This window comes from Zalophus californianus, chromosome 14, assembly GCF_009762305.2.
Source record: "Zalophus californianus isolate mZalCal1 chromosome 14, mZalCal1.pri.v2, whole genome shotgun sequence".
NCBI classification, from domain to species: domain Eukaryota; kingdom Metazoa; phylum Chordata; class Mammalia; order Carnivora; family Otariidae; genus Zalophus; species Zalophus californianus.
In genome coordinates, this window is record NC_045608.1 from 4958190 (window position 1) to 4978331 (window position 20142).

At 45.5% G+C, this 20142-nt stretch overlaps 1 protein-coding gene across 1 annotated transcript in view; it reads right to left on the reverse strand.

Annotated features, from left to right (window-relative positions):
- Nucleotides 1-20142, reverse strand: part of LOC113913069 (transmembrane protein 132B) — a 384783-nt gene that overhangs the window by 217268 nt on the left and 147373 nt on the right. The window contains exon 2 of the mRNA XM_035724011.1: nt 10071-10962. Coding sequence (XP_035579904.1) covers nt 10071-10962 — 892 coding nt within the window. The remainder of the gene's footprint in view (nt 1-10070; nt 10963-20142) is intronic.

Consider the following 20142-nt stretch of genomic DNA (forward strand, 5'->3'; position numbering starts at 1 on the left):
GGCCTCTTTGAGCAGAGGATGGCAGCAAGACACTCAGATTCTGGGAATGGAAAGACCCAGGTTCAAATCCTGACTTCATGGCTTCCCAACCTTGAGGAAGTCATGTGTCTTTCTGAGGCTCAGCAGGAGGGGAAGAAGGAGACTAGCTATCATCCTTTCTCTCTCTGTACTGTCTAGCCTCTGGCCAATGCCTACCATGGGTCAAACAAAACCAGATGACAGAGACATACACATGCACGCACACGCACACACACACACACACACATACATGCACACACACACACACACACACAGAAATAATCATCCAATGATGTTTGGGCTGCCAGACTGGTGATGTGCCAGACCCATCCCTGGATGCAAAGGAGCCATGCCCTGCAAACATTTCAACAGGGGAGATGGCCCTCAGGGACAAGGCAACCCTAAGCAGGGAAAAGAAAGAGGTTGTGAGCCTGGGTGCCATGGTCAGGCACGGTCACGCACCAGCCACCTGCAGACAAACACCTGGAACAAGGGAGGAGCCACTGTTCCTGCTGGTACTCCACTATGCCCACAGGCAGGAGAACATCCTGAAGAGTGGAGGGCTCAGAAGCACTACTGGGTTTCCTTGTCTGTATGAGAGCCCTGAAGATAATCATTACAACCTCCTAGCTTTGACCCCTCCATGACTTCCAGGGTCAAATCATGAAACATCAAAGAGTAGCTTGGCCCAAGCTAAGCATTCACTAAATTCCAGCCGCCACCGAAATCTAGGCATACTCCAATTTTCCAAAATTGTGACCTGATATAAAGCTCTCTGCACAAATCGACATCCCCTTTTGTAGCCAAATTCCTCAAGCCTCTGAAATTGACACCCATTCCCGCCATCCTCTGTCAGAGCTCCCAGACTCCAGTGCAGAGGGAGTCTGGGAGGGAAAACGAGGCATAGGTGGGGCTAAGCATCATGTACTAACTATTGGAAACAGGCTCACTAAATGCAGCAGATAACATGTGGAACTAGCTAAACAAGCTCTGCAAGTCACGGTTTGTTTGAGAAATAATCACCTGCCTTCCTTTCTAAGCACCACTGAAATCTTAGCTCTAAGCTCTAGACTTGATCTGGGCTTCAGGACTGCAGACATCAGAGCACCTGTGTCTATGCACAGATTCCTCAAGGGAAATCTGACTTTTATTTGGGGAAAAAATTAATAAAGCCTGGATTTTGGGTGCCACCTGAGTAACATTCACCAAACAGGCCACTATTTATTTAAGTGTGAAGGTAAGCATTGAGATTATGAACATTTGAAACGGGGGACCATGAGACAGGTACGGGCATTGAAGGAGGCAGGCCTGGTTGGAGTCCTGGCTCTGTCACTCTCTAGCTATGTGACCATCGGGCAGGTGACCTAGTGTTTCTGAGCCTGTTCCTTGATCTCTAAGTTGTGGGAACAGGTAAGTTCCAGATGTCACGAGGATGAGCCGAGACAACACACAGAGAGTCTAATGGGTAGCCTGGGACGTGACAGGTGCTCACTAAGTAGATGTGATGGGTATCAGGTCCCCACAGTGGGTACTGGAGGAAGCTTCCAGAATCCACTTAGATGCTCACAGTGGCACCAAGCATCACAGGCAAAACTGCTGCCAAGTGCCTTCCTGCATTATCTTGTTTACTCTTCACGGTCATCCTGAAAGACAGATGCTATTACCAGCTTTATTAGACTAGAGGAAGGCAAGGCTCAGAGAGGTGAAGTAACTTGTACGAGGTCACAGAGCCAGTAAGGAGGAGTTGAAATCTGACCACTGGCCCCACTACTTCTCACTACTTCGAAAACCTGCCTCCCAAGATTCGTTGATCTTACTGTCCTACTCACATACATACATCCTCTTGTTTTCCTTTAATTAGTCAAAAGCTGCCCATCCTCTGCACTCTCCTCCTCTGGGAAGCCTGCCCTGGTTAACTCCCATGGACTACACTGGTCTTCCTTTTCTGGTGTCACTTCCTGTCCATACCACTTCCTCAAGGACTTACTCTGCACCTTGTGTTTCTAGGTAATGCTTCAAGTCAAAATGTCAGCCCCCTCAAAGCCTTCTAGATCCCCTGAGGGCACAGACAATCTTCCTTAATTTCAGAACCTGGCAGAAAAAATCTAATGACTTCTTTGGTGACTAACTGCTATTGGCTTACTTCCTTATATACATTCAAATAAGAAGTGATCAGCAGAGCCAAGATTCTTCTATAATATTCATTTCTAATTGATTTATTTAAAAATTACCACATTCAGGGCACCTGGCTGGCTCAGTAGGTAAAACATGTGACTCTTCATCTTGGAGGCGTGAGTTGGAGCCCCATGCTGGGCACAGAGCTTTTATTTAAAAAATAAATGAATAAATAAATTTTTACAAAAATTACCGCATTCTAGGCAAGTACCACTGATGGACACTGAAATTTATGAGTGAAAATATAATGTAAGGAAGGATATTTGCACAGTCTCAAAGTATCTTCCCAGATGTTATGATTTCTAATTACAAGGGGAGGAAAGCAAATTTCCAGTGAAGAAACTGGAAAAACACCACTTCAGCTAAGTAACCAAAGTCTACATCCCTGGGAATAAGACACCGCGGTATCACACACCTCCCACTATGATACACCGAGGACATAGCATTTCGTCGGCTTTCCTGCCAAATAGGCACATCCTCAACCTAAGCATGAGAAAGTCTCAGACAATCCCAAGCTGAGGAACACTCTCAAAAATAACTGACCAGCATGCTTCAAAAGTATCAAGGTCATGAAAGAGGGGGAAAAAAAAAAGACCAGGGAGCAGAATTCAGCAGACTAAGGTGATATGACCCCCCCTATGCAATGTGGGGCCCTTCCCTGGATCCTGGAGCAGAAAATAGACATTATGGGAACAACCAGAAGTCTTTAATAATGCCTGTAGGTTGGTTAATAATTTATACCAATGTTAATTTCCTGGTTTTTAAATTCCTGCTGTGATTATGTGTGATGTTAGCATTAGGGGAAACTGCAGTTTCTGTGACTTTTCCCTAAGTCTAAAATTATTCCAAAACAAAAGTTTTTAAAAATAAATGAAATAAAATTTAAACGTACTGCATTCTGTTTGTTTCCATCATGGCACTTAACACAGGTTTCAATTGTGTATGCTTTTGCTCATTTGCTTGTTTATTGTCTCCCTCCATTGAGAATGTGAACTTGAATTTGAACTTGAGGGAGTATGAACCCACTCTCTGCAGCACGTGCTCAACCCCCTTGGAAACAGAGACTAGGTTGCAAATGTAGGATACTCACTTAGAACTTAGTACTGTCTTGTTGTTGTTGTTACTGTGATTTTTATCATACCCTTTCACGTGAAAAAGTTATACTGGTTTCTATTTATGGTGGCAAATGTTAGCTTTCCTTCTTCAATGTATTTATATATATTTTACAAAAGTGACTTGATTTAAAGAAAAACAGTAAATAAAAACTGCAAGAAGGGGGAGGCCTGGGTGGCTCAGTTGGTTAGGCATCTGCCTTCAGCTCAGGTCACGGTTCCAGGGCCCTGGGATCGAGTCCCACGTCAGGCTCCCTGCTCAGCGGGGAGTCTGCTTCTCCCTCTCCCTTTGCCCCCCCAACTCATGCTCACTCTCTCTCGCTCTATGTCAAATAAATAAATAAAGTCTTTAGAAACAAAACCAAAAAAAGTGCAAGAAGGCACACAGATATGACTTGACTTATGAAGGGAGGAGACGGTTGTAGCTGACGTGACAAAAAGATCACAAAGGTGGTGTGTGAATTACTGAAGTTCAGGACATACTGACACAGCCCATGTAGAATTAGAAATGAATCGGTTCTCACATTATAGGCAACAGGACACTCTTGCCAGAATTGGAGCCTCAAAGCATCCAAACCTTCAATACTTATGAAACTCTTATTTATTTACATCATGAATTCATACAGTCCTGACAATTTATACCCTTTGTTGAAGAACGATGTCTTACAGTACCTCCAAATTCATTCATTCATCCAATAAATGTTTACTGAGCACTCACTACGTGCCAGGCACTGTTCTAGATCCTTAGGACACATCAAAGGAGACAAAAGTCCCTGCCTTACATTCTAGCAGGAAGAGGTGAACCGTTAATAATGATATATCACATCATTGACAAAAGTGGTATGTTCAGAAATCAGAGCAGGGCAGGGGGTAGTGGGATGGGGGTCCAGTGTTAAATGGGGAGGGGGCTGGGTCCTTTAGAACACTGGTGGCTGTTGCTGATGGAGTGAGTGGGAGAGTCCTAACAGATGAGCTCAAGGAGACGACAGAGCCAGATCATGCAGGGCCTGAGGGCCAGTGGAAGGACTCAGGCTTTTGCTCAAAAAGAGATTTCAGGGGGCAAGGGAGGAGGTGGCGAGGCTCTTGTAGGTGTCCAGCCCAGAGAGAACCCTGGCTTGTACCTGGGTCACAGCAGTGGAGGAAGTTTGATTCTGGATATTTGAAAGGAAGAGCCCCAGCATCTGCTGTCATTCATATGTAGGGTATCAGAGAATGAGAAAAGCCAATCACAGTTATTAGGTGTTTGACCTGAACAACCAGAATGATGGGGTGGCTACCAAATGAAATAGAATGGGGCACCTGGGTGGCTCAGTTAGTTAAGGGTCCGACTCTTTTGGCTCAGGTCATGATCTCAGGGTTGTGAGATCGAGCCCCACATCGGGTTCCATGCTGGGCATGGAACCTGCTTAAGATTCCCTCTCTCTCTCTGCCCCCATCCCTCTCTAAAAAGGAAGGAAGGAAGAAGGAAGGAAGGAAGGAAGGAAGGAAGGAAGGAAGGAAGGAAGGAAGGAAGGAAGGAAGGAAGGAAGGAAGGAGGGAAGGGAGGGAGGGAGGAAGGAAGAAATGGAAGGAGGAAAGAAATGGAAGAATCGTCTGAGCACAAAGGTGACACTTCATAGTCACTTAAAGCATCCACTGTCCCCGTGTGTAGACAGGGAAGCTATGGCACAGAGAGATAAAGTAACTTGCCCAAGGTCACACAGTTGGTATGTGGCAGAGGCAGGATTTGAACACTGGCAGACTGGCTCCAGAGTCCATGAGCTTAACCCCTGGGCTCCACTGCTTAAAAGGATGGGAGGTCAGCCCAAGAGGCTCTCTGCGTGAGCTGAGAGAGAGCGATTTTAATAAATCAGACATAAAGTTTTCCAGGATCTCTCTGAGCCTCAGGGACATTATATTTGGAGTGGGGAAAATTTCACAGTATTTTCAACTTTCTTGGGAGTGTAACAAAGATCTACCTGAGTCCAGCCCAGCATTGCCTTGCCAACAGCCCTCAACCCCTCCAAACTACTTTACTATCCCTTTGCCAAAAGCCTTTTCAATGCATGGTCAGATTTAGATACTAATGTTTAACAGAAACTATTTCGGTATTAGAGAATCATCAACTCAACTTTGTTCAAATTGGCCCCAATACAATATGCAGTCTGAAATAGCAACGTGACACATGAAAACACACACATCTGTCCCCTTTACATACATCTTCAGCTCTGAAATTGGATCTCAGCAAATCTTGTGCATGTTCACGCTTTGATCCAGGGCTCCATCTGAGCCAGAATGAAATGTGTCACATTTCATTCATAAGAGACGTGATTAAAACAGACAATTGGTTATGTTGGGAAATCACACATTTCCCTAGGCCCAAAAACAGTGTTTTATTTTGAGAGATGGTATATACAAATGAACAATAGCCAGACAAAATGTAATAATAAAACTCCGACCCACCACCTTGCAGCAATCAGGACAAAAAGCCAGACCGTGGCCTCTTGGTCATCAGCCCAGAAAGGTCTGAACTTGGTGCAGGACTGCCAGCGTCCCTTTTTATCATCTCTGCTTCCAACTCAGGGCCAAGCAGGAAAAGCCATTACATAAGATGCTCACTTCTTGTTAACCCGCCTCTGGCCTCCCCATGCCAGCAACCTCTGACCCAAGTGGACCTGAGCCTTCCCTGCTTTCCACTATAAGCTCCCCCACTCCTGCTTGCCCTTGAGTCTCCGCCAAACGCAAGTGATGGTGACAGATCCCCTGGACGTAGAAGCTCTGTCTAAATAGCCTTTGTTTTCACTCCGGTGATCCACAATTTCAGTGCATTTTTCTGTGGCCATGAAATAAAGCGTAATACGGAGCAGTCATTTCTAGGAAAGCATGAAGATAAGAAACTAGATGCTGACCCAGAAAGGTTCAATAGGTAGAGACTGGTCCCTATCTAGACATGCAGAACAGCCCAGAAGAGTAGTTTCAAATGAGAGCTCCCGATTCATGAATGCAGACCTGGGCCCGAAAACCAGTGCCTCCCCACTGCACAACTTCAGCAAGCAACCCCTAACCTTTCCAAGTCTGTTTCCGCATCCACAGAATGGACATGAATAATACTTTGTATGGTGCCCGTGATAATACAGCAAGAAAGTGCATATAAATAAAGGATTAACACAGAGCCTGGCACACGGACACATAAAAATGTAAAGCGTGAGGGGCTCCTGGGTGACTCAGCCCTTTAAGGACCGGACTCTTGATTTCCACTCAGGTCATGATCTCAGGGTTGTGAGACTGAGCCCGGTGCTGAGCATGGTGCCTACTTAAGATTCTCTCTCTCCCTCTGCCCCTCCCCCACCCCTTGCTCCTGCCCTCTCTAAAACAATAAAATTAAATAAACAAATAAATAAAATTGTTTTTTAAAAAAGTAAAGTATGCATTAATAGTACCAATTCATATATCACAGCACCATAATGGCATCAACTATAGTGAATAACCGCATCAATTCGCACCTACTGAACACCTACAGTGTCCCCGGCGTTCTTCTGCTCTAGTCTCACTGGCTGGGATGCACCTGCTGGTCACGTGGACTCACCCGACACACGCAGTGAATGAGGTGGTGACATCCGCCTTCAGAGATTAGAATCTAGCCCCTCTTTTAGCATCGCATCTCCCTTTTTTTCCAACAGTACATCAGGAGACTCGCAATGCAAGGGCCCGCAGGAGCCGGAGAGATGACCCAAGGGAGAGAAGAGGGCAGGTGTGAGACCCCGGGGAGGCCTGGGGGCAGTGGGGAACCAGGCAGGGCACGACGCACGCCTCACTGCAGCCAACCAAGGCCGGGGTGCCAGAGCCTGAAGACTTCACCGAGAAAACGTTAAGTGAAATCCCCCACCATTAGAGCTTGGCCACGCTCTTATACCGGGGAATGCCAAATGCAGCAACACGCACGCGCGCACGCACACAGCCTTGATTTCACTATGGCTGACAGTTTGCAAACTCTAGGCTAGGTGCTTCTCCTCTGGGGCAGCACCAAGGCTCCACAAGTGCAGTTTAAACAAAGGTGTGGGGACATTCCTTGGGTTGACCCGCCTCCTCTTCGTCCCTCTCCATCTCCTGCCCCCGCAGCATCAAAGCCCAAGTGAGATGGAAAGCCCCAGAGGCTCTCCAGAGGAGGACGCCCTGACAGCGCTGAAACCAAAAGGTCCCGCGGCTACTCTTTCCCCGGGGCTGACAGTTCGTGCTTGACCTCCCCAGGCGGAGTCCGAGTGAGAGCCCATTTCAGCTCTCACATCCACTTCTGCGGGAGAGAGCTTGGGGGTTTCTGCCCCTCACCATGGTGACACTTCGGGGCCCTCTCCAGTCTCCATGTGGGGTCCTCGTCCAGCCTCACTAGACTCCCCCTCCCTAAATTAGCCCCCGCTCCGGCATGGCTGTTGGGCACACACAGCCTGGGTGCAGCAGCTGCCCCCCACCCCCGTCTTCCATCCAGGAAGGGGGCTGCGAGGGAATGAAGGGCACCTAGAGCCTTTCCAGAGCCCGACCGCCTGGGTGCACACCCACCACTCCCTAGCTGTGTGACCCTGGGCAAGCTACTCAACCTCTCTGTGCCTCAGAAAAATAGGAGTAATAGTAATACTCACCTCCTTGGGTTGTTCATTGTTAGAACTCAGTGAGTAAATGCATGTGAACAACTTAGAATGTGGCCTGGACGATTCTCAGTCCTCAATGAAAGTTAGCTAGTACCATTTATGCCATTTCCCCGGCCTGAAATGCCTTTTCCAACCAGGCTCTCAATGCTTCCCTGACCACCAGACCATCTGTTCTCCCTTTCTTCAAACTTTTCACCCAACAATGTTCTCTCTACACCAAGGATGGCAGATAAGTTAAGTGTCAACCACTCCACCTCACATGGACATGCAGGGGCTGCCAGGAGTCCTGGACTCAATGCTAAAACTGATTAACAATGTCTGCCATGCAGAGGGAGAGCTGAAGCGCTGCAGTCGATTAACAACGTCTGGCTGGGCAAAAGGTACACTCAGTGGTACAAGTGCAGAATCCATACCTTTGCCACTCTTGGTGTAGAGCAAGCATGTGATGCTGCTTTGTATTGAAGGAATCTCTGCAGAGCAAGAACTGGGCTTTAGACCACCCCAGCCCGACCACTGGTGACTAGCACAGGGCTGGGTCCAAGCTAAGTTCTGACTCAGCTATCACCCAAACTAACTCAAGAGGCTTCAAACAGGAACTGGGCTTCCTGCAGGCTACTAAACCCACTTGGGATGTGCCAGAGCCTCAGCATCCTATCGCAGGCCCCAAACGGGCACACCCCCAAACAGGTGTGATCTGGCACTTCAGCCTCCCTCAGAAGCAAAGGGTCTACACTGGGCTTATGATGAATTCTTCCCACTTCTCACCTGCAACCAGAAAAACAGGGCTCATTTACATGGCACCACCACCTCAGCATCTGAGCACCGGGGAAACCACCACCAGCTAACACTCGGTGAGGACTCTGTTCCAAGACCTTCACTAACCTGAGTGATCCTCACAGCACTCCCGAGACGTCCAGCCCATCATAATCCCCATCATCATCAGTGAGGGAACAGAAGCCCAGAGAGGTTAGACGACTTGCCCCAGGGCACAGAGCTGGCAGGGGCAGGACCACTGCTATCCACGAAGCTTTGTGAGCAAAATAAGCTAAGGACAGGTTTGCCCTCCCCCAGCACTGAGAAGTAACCCACTTTTTCCAATCCTAAAACTGCATCTTCATCATACAGAGACTGGTTATTTGCTTTACCAAAGGATTCTTTACTGATTCTTCACTTTGATGAAAACCTGCGAGGTCGGAGACATTGTCTCGGAAAGCTCTTTCCCGTAGTTGGGAAGTGGAATTCATTTACCAAGTTTCCACTTAGGGCAGCAAGTCCAGGCCAGCAGTGACAGATTCGGCGTGTCACCTGAGAGCTTGCCTGCCAGCCTACTTGTTCTCAATCCTGGCTTCACAACAGAATGACTTGGGGAGCTTCTAGAGAACACCGACGCCCAGGGCCCGTGCCCAAATGCCCCGCTTTACTTTGCCGTCTTGCATGGGTCTCTGTTCCATGTTTGTCAGTTTCCTCACTACACGGGATACTCAGCGGACGAGGAACACCCCGTTATTAACTGACAATGTATTGATGACACGGGATACTCAGCGGACGAGGAACACCCCGTTATTAACTGACAATGTATTGATGACACGGGACACTCAGCGGACGAGGAACACTGCGTTATTAACTGACAACGTATTGATGACACGGGACACTCAGCGGACGAGGAACACCGCGTTATTAACTGGCAATGTATTGATGACACGGGACACTCAGCGGACGAGGAACACCCCGTTATTAACTGGCAATGTATTGATGACACGGGACACTCAGCGGACGAGGAACACCCCGTTATTAACTGACAATGTATTGATGACACGGGACACTCAGCGGACGAGGAACACCCCGTTATTAACTGACAATGTATTGATGACACGGGACACTCAGCGGACGAGGAACACCCCGTTATTAACTGACAATGTATTGATGACACGGGATACTCAGCGGATGAGGAACACCGCGTTATTAACTGACAATGTATTGATGACACGGGATACTCAGCGGACGAGGAACACCGCGTTATTAACTGACAATGTATTGATGACACGGGACACTCAGCGGACGAGGAACACCGCGTTATTAACTGACAATGTATTGATGACCAGAAGTCGATTTCCATTCTGCCCAACCCAGCAAAGCCACTTACCTCAGAGTGAAGTGGTCTGCCACAGAGCTGCCGGTCAGAGAGACCAAAAAGGTGGCCGTGCCCCCTTCCCGGACGAGGTTCAGGGGTACGGAGATGACGACGTTCTCATCCAGGCTCACCAGGGACCGCTTCAGGCCGTCCTGAGTTGGGTAGACCACCACACTCCCGACCCTCTCCCGGGCTGGGGGCACCTGCTGGGGGTGCTGCTGCCCGGAGTGGACGTTGTTCTCCCACTTGCCCTCTTCCTCCAGCGGACACCGGCCGGCCCGGTCGGCCGGGAACAGTGTGAAGAAGAGCTCCATCGCAGTGCCCCCCAGCAAAGCCGGGATTTCCTCCTCGGGCTCCAGGTCCAGCCCGGAGCTGAACCACTCGGGCAGCAGCTCCAGCTCAGCCACACACAGCCCCGGGGCCCCTTGCAGCCGACAGCTGGCCGCCACCTCCCTGGTCTCGGGGAAGGCAAACATCTTGACGCACGGTAGATCTTCCTCGCGGTCGCTGCCGCCCCAGTCCATCCCAGTGATGTAAAACAAGGTCTGCACTTTGGGTCTGTTGGAGTAGATGGAGCTGTCGAGGATGTGGGATTTCAGCTTCCAGTGGAAGGGAAACTTCTCCATGTTTCCAAAGGCTGGGGAAGTCAACAAGAGCTCCTGCGGGATTGTCTTCTCTGCTGAAAATGGGCCATAGCTGGCATTGACAGTCGGGGGGGTCCGGGCCCGGTAGACAAAGAATGACTCCACCCGCGCCTGCAGACTGGAGTTCCTCGTGACGTCCTGGTTGGCTTCCTTAAGGAAGAAGGCCTCCTCTGCGTCGGCGATGTGGAAGCTTGTGGGTAGATAGGCAGGCAGCGAGGAAAACCTCTGCAGACTATCCACGATCCCTCGGCTCTCCATCTCTGTGTGACAAAGGAAGGCAAAGGAAGAATAAAGGCCGGGCCCTGAGAAGCCAGGAAACCAACACAGTGAAGTCTGCACCCATTGGCCCAGCAATCCACCCCCGGCCACACTGGGCCACCCCTGGACTCAGCACAGGGCTCTTCAGGAATCTTCTAAACCAGCCAGTGTTGAGTGGGAAGGAGCTCATGTACCACTGACCCAATAATCTGTGGCTGCACAGTCCCACCCCCCACCTCACCCAAGAGAAAACATCGCCTCCTCCAGCTCTCTGAAGACAAGTTCAGAGGATCACGGCCCTCTTTGTCAGGTCGCCCCACAGAGAGGAGGCTATGCACCTGCAAAGCCCACCTGAGTCAGCATCGTGCCATTGTATAGGACTTGCTACTGCTTCACCGTTTGATAGTTATACTTCTTCCCATCCCTCCCAGATGTGGCGTCTACATGGACATTCAGACCTCTCCAGGATTCTGATTGAAATGAGGGTGAAGCTATGGCTCAGCGTTCCCACTTCTAGAAAGCTCTCCTTCTGAAATCCGAGTGGGAATGCATACAGGTTGATTTATCTACAAGGATGTTCACTACAGCATCATTTTGCATTGCACACAAACTTAGGAGTGCATGTGCTGGAGCCAGAATCCCAGCTCTGCTCCTTCCTAACTGAGCCACTTGAGCAAGTTACTTTCACCTCTCTGCGCTTCAAATGCCCTCGTATAGCACAGGATGTAAATATAAGTCCTACCTTATTGGGTTATTGTAAAGATTAATGAGTTAGTAAATATGAAGTGCTCAGAACAGTGCTGACACACATAAATATCAATCAGTCATGCCATTGTTACTATTATTACTCTTAATTAGTTTAAACCATTCTAAAGGTTTATCAGTAGGACACAAGATAAACTACACATTTTTACAGTGGGGTAACAAGCACCCGTAAGAAAAATGAGGTAGAGCTACATGGACATACTTGAAAAAATGTCCACAATATGTCACTCACTAAGTATAAAAAATTATAAATGTATCCTATATGATCCTACTTAGATTTTTTAATGTTCCATATTTATGTGTCTACATATATACATATATATATATAAATGTACATATAATTATGTTTGTGTGTCTATAGAACCAAAGAACAAGGTTTTCACTTTTTGACATCGAGGTTTCTACTTTCTTTAACCTTGTTACAACTATGTATTATTTTGTTAATTAAAATATATACATAAACATGTATATGTGTGTTTGTATATATATATATATGTGTGTGTGTGTGTGTGTGTGTGTGTGTGTTTATTTCTTTCAAGTGGGAAAACACAGACCCAACAAGCTTTTTCACACTAAAGAGAGTCCACCAGGAACCAGGGTTGGCAAATCAGGCCAAGAACAGACAGGGCTTCATCCCTGCCCAGAAATAATAAATCTCCAACCCTAGAGCCACTGCAAGAAGAAATGCAACCAGGCAGCAGATTTGAAATGTAGCATTGCTAATACAATGGCACTAAATTCGTATCTTTCAGTAGTTACCCTGAATGTAAATGGGCTAAATGCCCCAATCAAAAGACACAGGCTATCAGATTGGAATAAAAAATAAGACCCATCAATATGCTGTCTGCAAGAGACTCATTTTAGACCCAAAGACACCCCCACATTGAAAGTGAGGGCGTGGAAAACCATTTACCATGCTAATGGACACCAAAAGAAAGCTGGGGTGGCAATCCTTAGATCAGACAAATTAGATTTTAAAACAAAGACTGTAATAAGAGATGAGGAAGGACACTATATCCTACCTAAAGGGTCTATCCAACAAGAAGATCTAACAATTGTAAATGCCTATGCCCCTAACATGGGAGCAGCCAATTATATAAGGCAATTAATAACAAACGCAAAGAAACCCATTGACAACAATACAATAATAGTGGGGGACTTTAACAGTCCCCTGACTGAAATGGACAGATCATCTAAGCAAAAGATCAACAAGGAAAAAAAGACTTTAAATGACACACTGGACCAAATGGACTTCACAGACATATTCACAACATTCCATCCCAAAGCAACGGAATACACATTCTTCTCTAGTGCCCATGGAACATTCCCCAGAGTAGATCACATCCTAGGTCACAAATCAGGTCTCAACCGGTACCAGAAGATTGGGATTATTCCCTGCATATTTTCAGACCACAATGCTTTGAAACTAGAACTCAGTCACAAGAGCAAAGTCAGAAAGAACTCAAACACATGGAGGCTAAAGATCATCCTACTAAAGAATGAAGGGGTCAACAAGGAAATTAAAGAAGAATTTAAAAAATTCATGGAAACCAATGAAAATGAAAACACAACTGTTCAAAATCTTTGGAATGCAGCAAAGGCAGTCCTAAAAGGAAAGTATATAGCAATACAAGCCTTTCTCAAGAAACAAGAAAGGTCTCAAATACACAACCTAACCCTACACCTAAAGGAGCTAGAAAAAAACAGCAAATAAAGCCTAAACCCAGCAGGAGAAGAGAAATCATAAAGATCAGAGCAGAAATCAATGAAATAGAAACCAAAAGAACAGTAGAACAGATCAACGAAACTAAGAGCTGGTTCTTTGAAAGGATTAACAAGATTGATAAACCCCTGGCCAGACTGATCAAAAAGAAAAGAGAAAGGACCCAAATCAACAAAATCATGAATGAAAGAGGAGAGATCACAACCAACACCAAAGAAATACAAACAATTATAAGAACATATTATGAGCAACTCTATGCCAGCAAATTAGATAACCTGGAAAAAATGGGTGCATTCCTAGAGATGTATCAACTACCAAAATTGAACCAGGAAGAAATAGAAAACCTGAACAGAACTATAACCACTAAGGAAATTGAAGCAGTCATCAAAAATCTCCCAACAAACAAAAGCTCAGGGCCAGATGGCTTCCCAGGGGAATTCTATCAGACATTTGAAGAAGAATTAATACCTAGTCTCCTGAAACTGTTCCAAAAAATAGAAATGGAAGGAAAACTTCCAAACTCATTTTATGAGGCCACCATTACCTTGATCCCCAAACCAGACAAAGACCCCATTAAAAACGAGAATTATAGACCAATATCCTTGATGAACATGGATGCAAAAATTCTCACCAAAATACTAGCCAATAGGATCCGACAGTACATTAAAAGGATTATTCACCACGACCAAGTGGGATTTATCCCTGGGCTGCAAGGTTGGTTCAACATCCGCAAATCAATCAACGTGATACAATACATTAACAAAAGAAAGAACAAGAGTCATATGATCCTCTCAATAGATGCAGAAAAAGCATTGACAAAGTATAGCATCCTTTCTTGATCAAAACTCTTCAGTGTATAGGGATAGAGGGTACATACCTCAATATCATAAAAGCCATCTATGAAAAACCTACAGTGAATATCATTCTCAATGGGGAAAAGCTGAGAGCTTTTCCCCTAAGGTCAGGAACGCGGCAGGGATGTCCACTCTCACCACTACTATTCAACATAGTACTAGAAGTCCTAGCCACAGCAATCAGACAACAAAAAGAAATCAAAGGCATCCAAATCGGCAAAGAAGAAGTCAAACTCTCACTCTTTGCAGATGATATGATACTGTATGTGGAAAACCCAAAAGACTCCACCCCAAAACTGCTAGAACTCATACAGGAATTCAGTAAAGTGGCAGGATATAAAATCAATGCACAGAGATCAGTGGCATTCCTATACACCAACAACAAGACAGAAGAGAGACAAATCAAGGAGTCGATCCCATTTACAATTGCACCCAAAAGCATAAGATACCTAGGAATAAATCTAACCAAAGAGGCAAAGGATCTGTACTCAGAAAACTATAAAATACTCATGAAAGAAATGAAAGAAGACACAAAGAAATGGGAAAATGTTCCATGCTTATGGATTGGAAGAACAAACATTGTGAGGATGTCAATGCTACCTAGAGCAATCTACACATTCAATGCAATCCCCATCAAAATACCATCCACTTTTTTCAAAGAAATGGAACAAATAATCCTAAAATTTGTATGGAACCAGAAGAGACCCCGAATAGCCAGAGGAATGTTGAAGAAGAAAAGCAAAGCTGGCGGCATCACAATTCCGGACTTCCAGCTCTATTACAAAGCTGTCATCATCAAGACAGTATGGGACTGGCACAAAAACAGACACATCGATCCATAGAACAGCATAGAGAGCCCAGAAATGGACCCTCAACTCTATGGTCAACTCATCTTTGACAAAGCAGGAAAGAACGTCCAATGGCAAAAAGACAGTCTCTTCAACAAATGCTGTTGGGAAAATTAGACAGCCACATGCAGAAGAATGAAACTGGACCATTTCCTTACACCACACACAAAAATAGACTCCAAATGGTTGAAAGACCTAAACGTGAGACAGGAGTCCATCAAAAGCCTAAAGGAGAACACAGGCAGCAACCTCTTCGACCTCAGCCGCAGCAACTTCTTCCTAGAAACATCGCCAAAGGCAAGGGAAGCAAGGGCAAAAATGAACTATTGGGATTTCATCAAGATAAAAAGCTTTTGCACAGGAAAAGAAACAGTCCACAAAACCAAAAGACAACCGACAGAATGGGAGGAAATATTTGCAAATGACATATCCAATAAAGGGCTAGTATCCAAAATCTATAAAGAACTTATCAAACTCAACACCCAAAGAACAAATAATCCAATCAAGAAATGGGCAGAAGACATGAACAGACATTTTTCCAAAGAAGACAACCAAATGGCCAACAGGCACATGAAAAAGTGCTCAACGTCGCTCGGCATCAGGGAAATCCAAATCAAAACCTCCATGAGATACCACCTCACACCCGTCAGAATGGCTAAAATTAACAAGTCAGGAAATGACAGATGTTGGCGGGGTTGCAGAGAAAGGGGAACCCCCCTACACTGTCGGTGGGAATGCAAGCTGGTGCAGCCACTCTGGAAAACAGTATGGAAGTTCCTCAAACAGTTGAAAATAGAGCTACCATACGATCCAGCAATTGCACTACTGGGTATTTACCACAAAGATACAAATGTAGGGATCCGAAGGGGTATGTGCACCCCAATGTTTATAGCAGCAATGTCCACAATAGCCAAACTGTGGAAAGAGCCAAGATGTCCATCCACAGATGAATGGATAAAGAAGAGGTGGTATATATACACAATGAAATATTATGCAGCCATCAAAAGGAATGAGATCTTGCCATTTGCAATGACATGAATGGAACTGGAGGGTGTTATGCTGAGTGAAATAAGTCAATCGGAGAAAGACGTGTATCATATGACCTCACTGATATGAGGAGTTCTTAACCTCAGGAAACAAACTGAGGGTTGCTGGAGTGGTGGGGGGTGGGAGGGTTGGGGTGGCTGGGTGATGGACATTGGGGAGGGTATGTGCTATGGTGAGCGCTGTGAATTGTGCAAGACTGTTGAATCACAGATCTGTACTTCTGAAACAAATAATGCAATATATGTTAAGAAAAAAAAAAAAGAAGATAGCAGGAGGGGAAGAAAGAAGGGGAGTAAGTCGGAGGGGGAGACGAACCATGAGAGACGATGGACCCTGAAAAACAAACTGAGGGTTCTAGAGGGGAGGGGGTTGGCGGGATGGGTTAGCCTGGTGATGGGTATTAAAGAGGGCACGTTCTGCGTGGTGCACTGGGTGTTATGCACAATGAATCATGGAACACTACATCAAAAACTAATGTTGTAATGTATGGTGGGTAACATATCAATAAAAAAATTAGAGAAGGAAAAAAAAAAGAAATGTAGCATTGCTAGAGAATAAAAGGCAAATAAATACCACTCCATAGATTCTAATCCTGGTAACTTTTTTTCTGCAGCCATTACAAATTCTGCAAAATATACCTTTCCATTGATTTAATTTTGGGGCCCCTTTTCAAGGCTGTCCTTGGTGAGCTTTCCTTGCCAAGAGGATGACAAAATTGTAATTAGGAGATTGGGGGAAAGATACAACCATGTAAGGGCAGATGCATCCTTTCTCCAAGAAGGTGTTCAGAAAGCAAGTTCTCCACAAAATACTGCATGATCTCACTAGCATGTGGAACCTAAAATAGTCAGATTCATAGAAGCAGAGAGTAGGATGGTGATTGCCAGGGGCTGGGTTTGGGGAGGGGAAGGGGGGAGGTGTTGGTCAAAGGGTACAAAGTTTTAATCTTGCAAGATGAATAATCTCTGGAGATCTAATGCAGAGCATGTGACATAGGTTAACAATTCCGTACTGTATGCTGTGATTTGCTAAGAGGATAGATTTTTTTTTTAAGATTTTTTTTTATTTATCTGACAGAGAGAGAAAGAGACAGCAAGAGAGGGAACACAAGCAGGGGGAGTGGGAGAGGGAGAAGCAGGCTTCCCGCGGAGCAGGGAGCCCGATGTGGGGCTCGATCCCAGGACCCTGGGATCATGACCTCAGCCGAAGGCAGACGCTTAATGGCTGAGCCACCCAGGCGCCCCTAAGAGGATAGATTTTAAATTAAATCTAAATAAACACACACACACACACACACACACACACACACACACACACACACACACACGGTAGCTATGTAGAGGTAATGAATATGTTAATTAGCTTGGTTGTGATTATGTATACATGAGTACCTCTATCAAAACCTCAAACTGTACACCTTAAATATATATACTTTTTTATATGTCATGATATCTCAAGGAGGGAGGGAGGGAGGGAGGATGGATGTTTTCAAGTGTCATCAATATGGCCAGTCCTTGTCGGATTAATTACTGGAGAAGCAGGGTTATTACCCATCCACTCCTCTGATTATCTATCTAACTACATCTACTACTCATTTGTCTTATATCCAGCACTGTGGCACGTAGGGCTATCACAGGGACAAGACAGATGTAATTTCTGCCCCAGGGAGCTGGCACATCTAACATACATGAAGCAATTAGGGAACCGAGCATCAACACCCTTAAAAAAGGCCCATCCCAGCAATTCCCCACCTGCAAGTAGCTTCGTCACAAGAATGATTTATCATGGCAACATGCTGGAAGCAACCTGTAAACCTATCACGAGGTAAATGACTAAGTAAATGATGAAAGCCATACTGTGTGTGTGACATTGAGCGGTTATCAGCACCATGACTTCAACAAATACAGAGTGTCATGAGAAAACGCTTACGACATGTTAAGTGAAAAGGCAGACATCAAAACTCTATTTAAGTTATCCCAAATCTGTTTAAAATATATATATATGCACATGTTATATAGAACACATAAGAAATACACCCATAAACATGCACACCATGTATTGACTTTCATGATACAGACACACGTTTCCTCCAGAATGTATCCTATGGATTGCATAGGATTTGGATGGAACACAGAGGGGGGAGAAATTACTTTGAAGAATTAGCCTCATCTAAAGGGAAGTTTTAGCTACTGCCGCCACCAAGGGGCAATTTGTATTTTGACAATGTCAAGCAATACAGAAGTGCCCTTCCATAGGAAATTTAAATTAGCTTTTTGTTGGTTTATTTCTCCTCTCCAAACGAGGAATTTAAATTCTAGGTGAATCTGACCACGAAATATATGGCAACAAGGGAACATCTGTGTTGAGCAGCAATGACAGCACCCTTCAGCGGAGCAAAGTGGGCACCCAGCCGACCAGACTTGGGAAGTAAGAGGTGGGTCCAAATTTCACCTTCTCATAAAATGTAGGGGAAGCCCAAGGCAAGGTTTAAATTCTGACTTATTTATAAATGTGGAAAAGAGGAAATTAAAATATATGCAGAGTTTAATATGCTCTGTTTTCATTGTGGATTGGTTTTTTTTTTATCATTTCTGTCAGTATTTTATACCTCTCAAAAATTGATTTGCAAGAAATTTAAAGCTGTGCCTCCTCTCTTGTTTATTGTGGCCAACGCGTGCATTTTATCTGAAATAACAGTGTGAGGTTTACAATCCTGCCCCACCATAACTCAAGCAAAATGCAGTACAAATTTTGTCTGAGAGCTTATATGGAAAGCCGTAAATATCAGCTGCCAGGCCCTCATTTCATCCTCGAACCAAGTTGCAACAAAATATGATATCTGAACTTAGGAGTATTTTATAAAGCCATGGGACTCTGTGCTGAGAAATCCATCCAGGGCCTGAGAAGCTATCACCTGTCCCTCTCATCCCCAAATGTCATATAGTGGCACCATTCTTTTTCCCATTAGCCGGTAGACCAGGTAGCCCAAATTAATGAGCTCCTATTCAGTCTGCTGATATCTTAGAGGGCTCCTCACCACCCGTCCGGAGGAGGTGGGTTCTGAAAGCATGAAATGAGGGAGTCTTAGGAGGCCCAGATGAACAGGGCTCATCACCGTGCTCCTTATGAGTCAGAAAGAGAATCAAGCTCAGGTTCATCAAGAGCACAAGGTGTGCCGGAGGAATGCTCTGCAGCTTTGGCAGGGAACCTCCCAGAATGAAGCAATCCACAGGGCACAGGTCCTGGTGCGGTTCACTAACATGGCCAGCCCAACCCGGTAGCTAGTTATCAATCTCGTGGCTACCGGTCACCCACCAAAGGGCAACCCCTTGTGACATTTCTACAGCTGAATCTCTTTTTCTAATTCACGCAAGACAAGTCAGGCCTGAACAGCCAAGTGTAGGAGGCTCCCTTTCCCGTGGGCCAGGTGGCCAAGTCTTTGAAAAACACCAGCAAGACACATTCCTCACTGATCTGTCAAAGTGTGCCCATGACCAACAGCTGATAATTCTCAACTCTGGCTGTGCAGGAGATACACAGGGTAGGAAACATATAAATCATCCCTGGGCCTGCCCACCAGTTTGATTTAGATGGTCTCAGGCAGGGCCCGATTGTTTCTGTGTTCCCTAGACTCCACTGAACAGCAGTGACACCACGGAGTAGGCAGTAGGTGCCTTGTGTCCACTCAAAAACCAAGTCATTCATTGCCTTGGTGGTAAGTCTTGGGTCATATGCCAACAAGTTCATTAAGCATTAGATAGGACTATAAATTACAGGAATTGGAAAAGATAAAATACAGAGAAATCAGAGCTAATGCAATCATCGTGGACATCACCATTTATATAATCCTTACGATGCAGCATCATACAGGGACTGACTCTTCATCTTCCCAATCTTTTGGTTAGGAGGATTTGATTATTTTCCCCACTCACAGATGGGGAAATG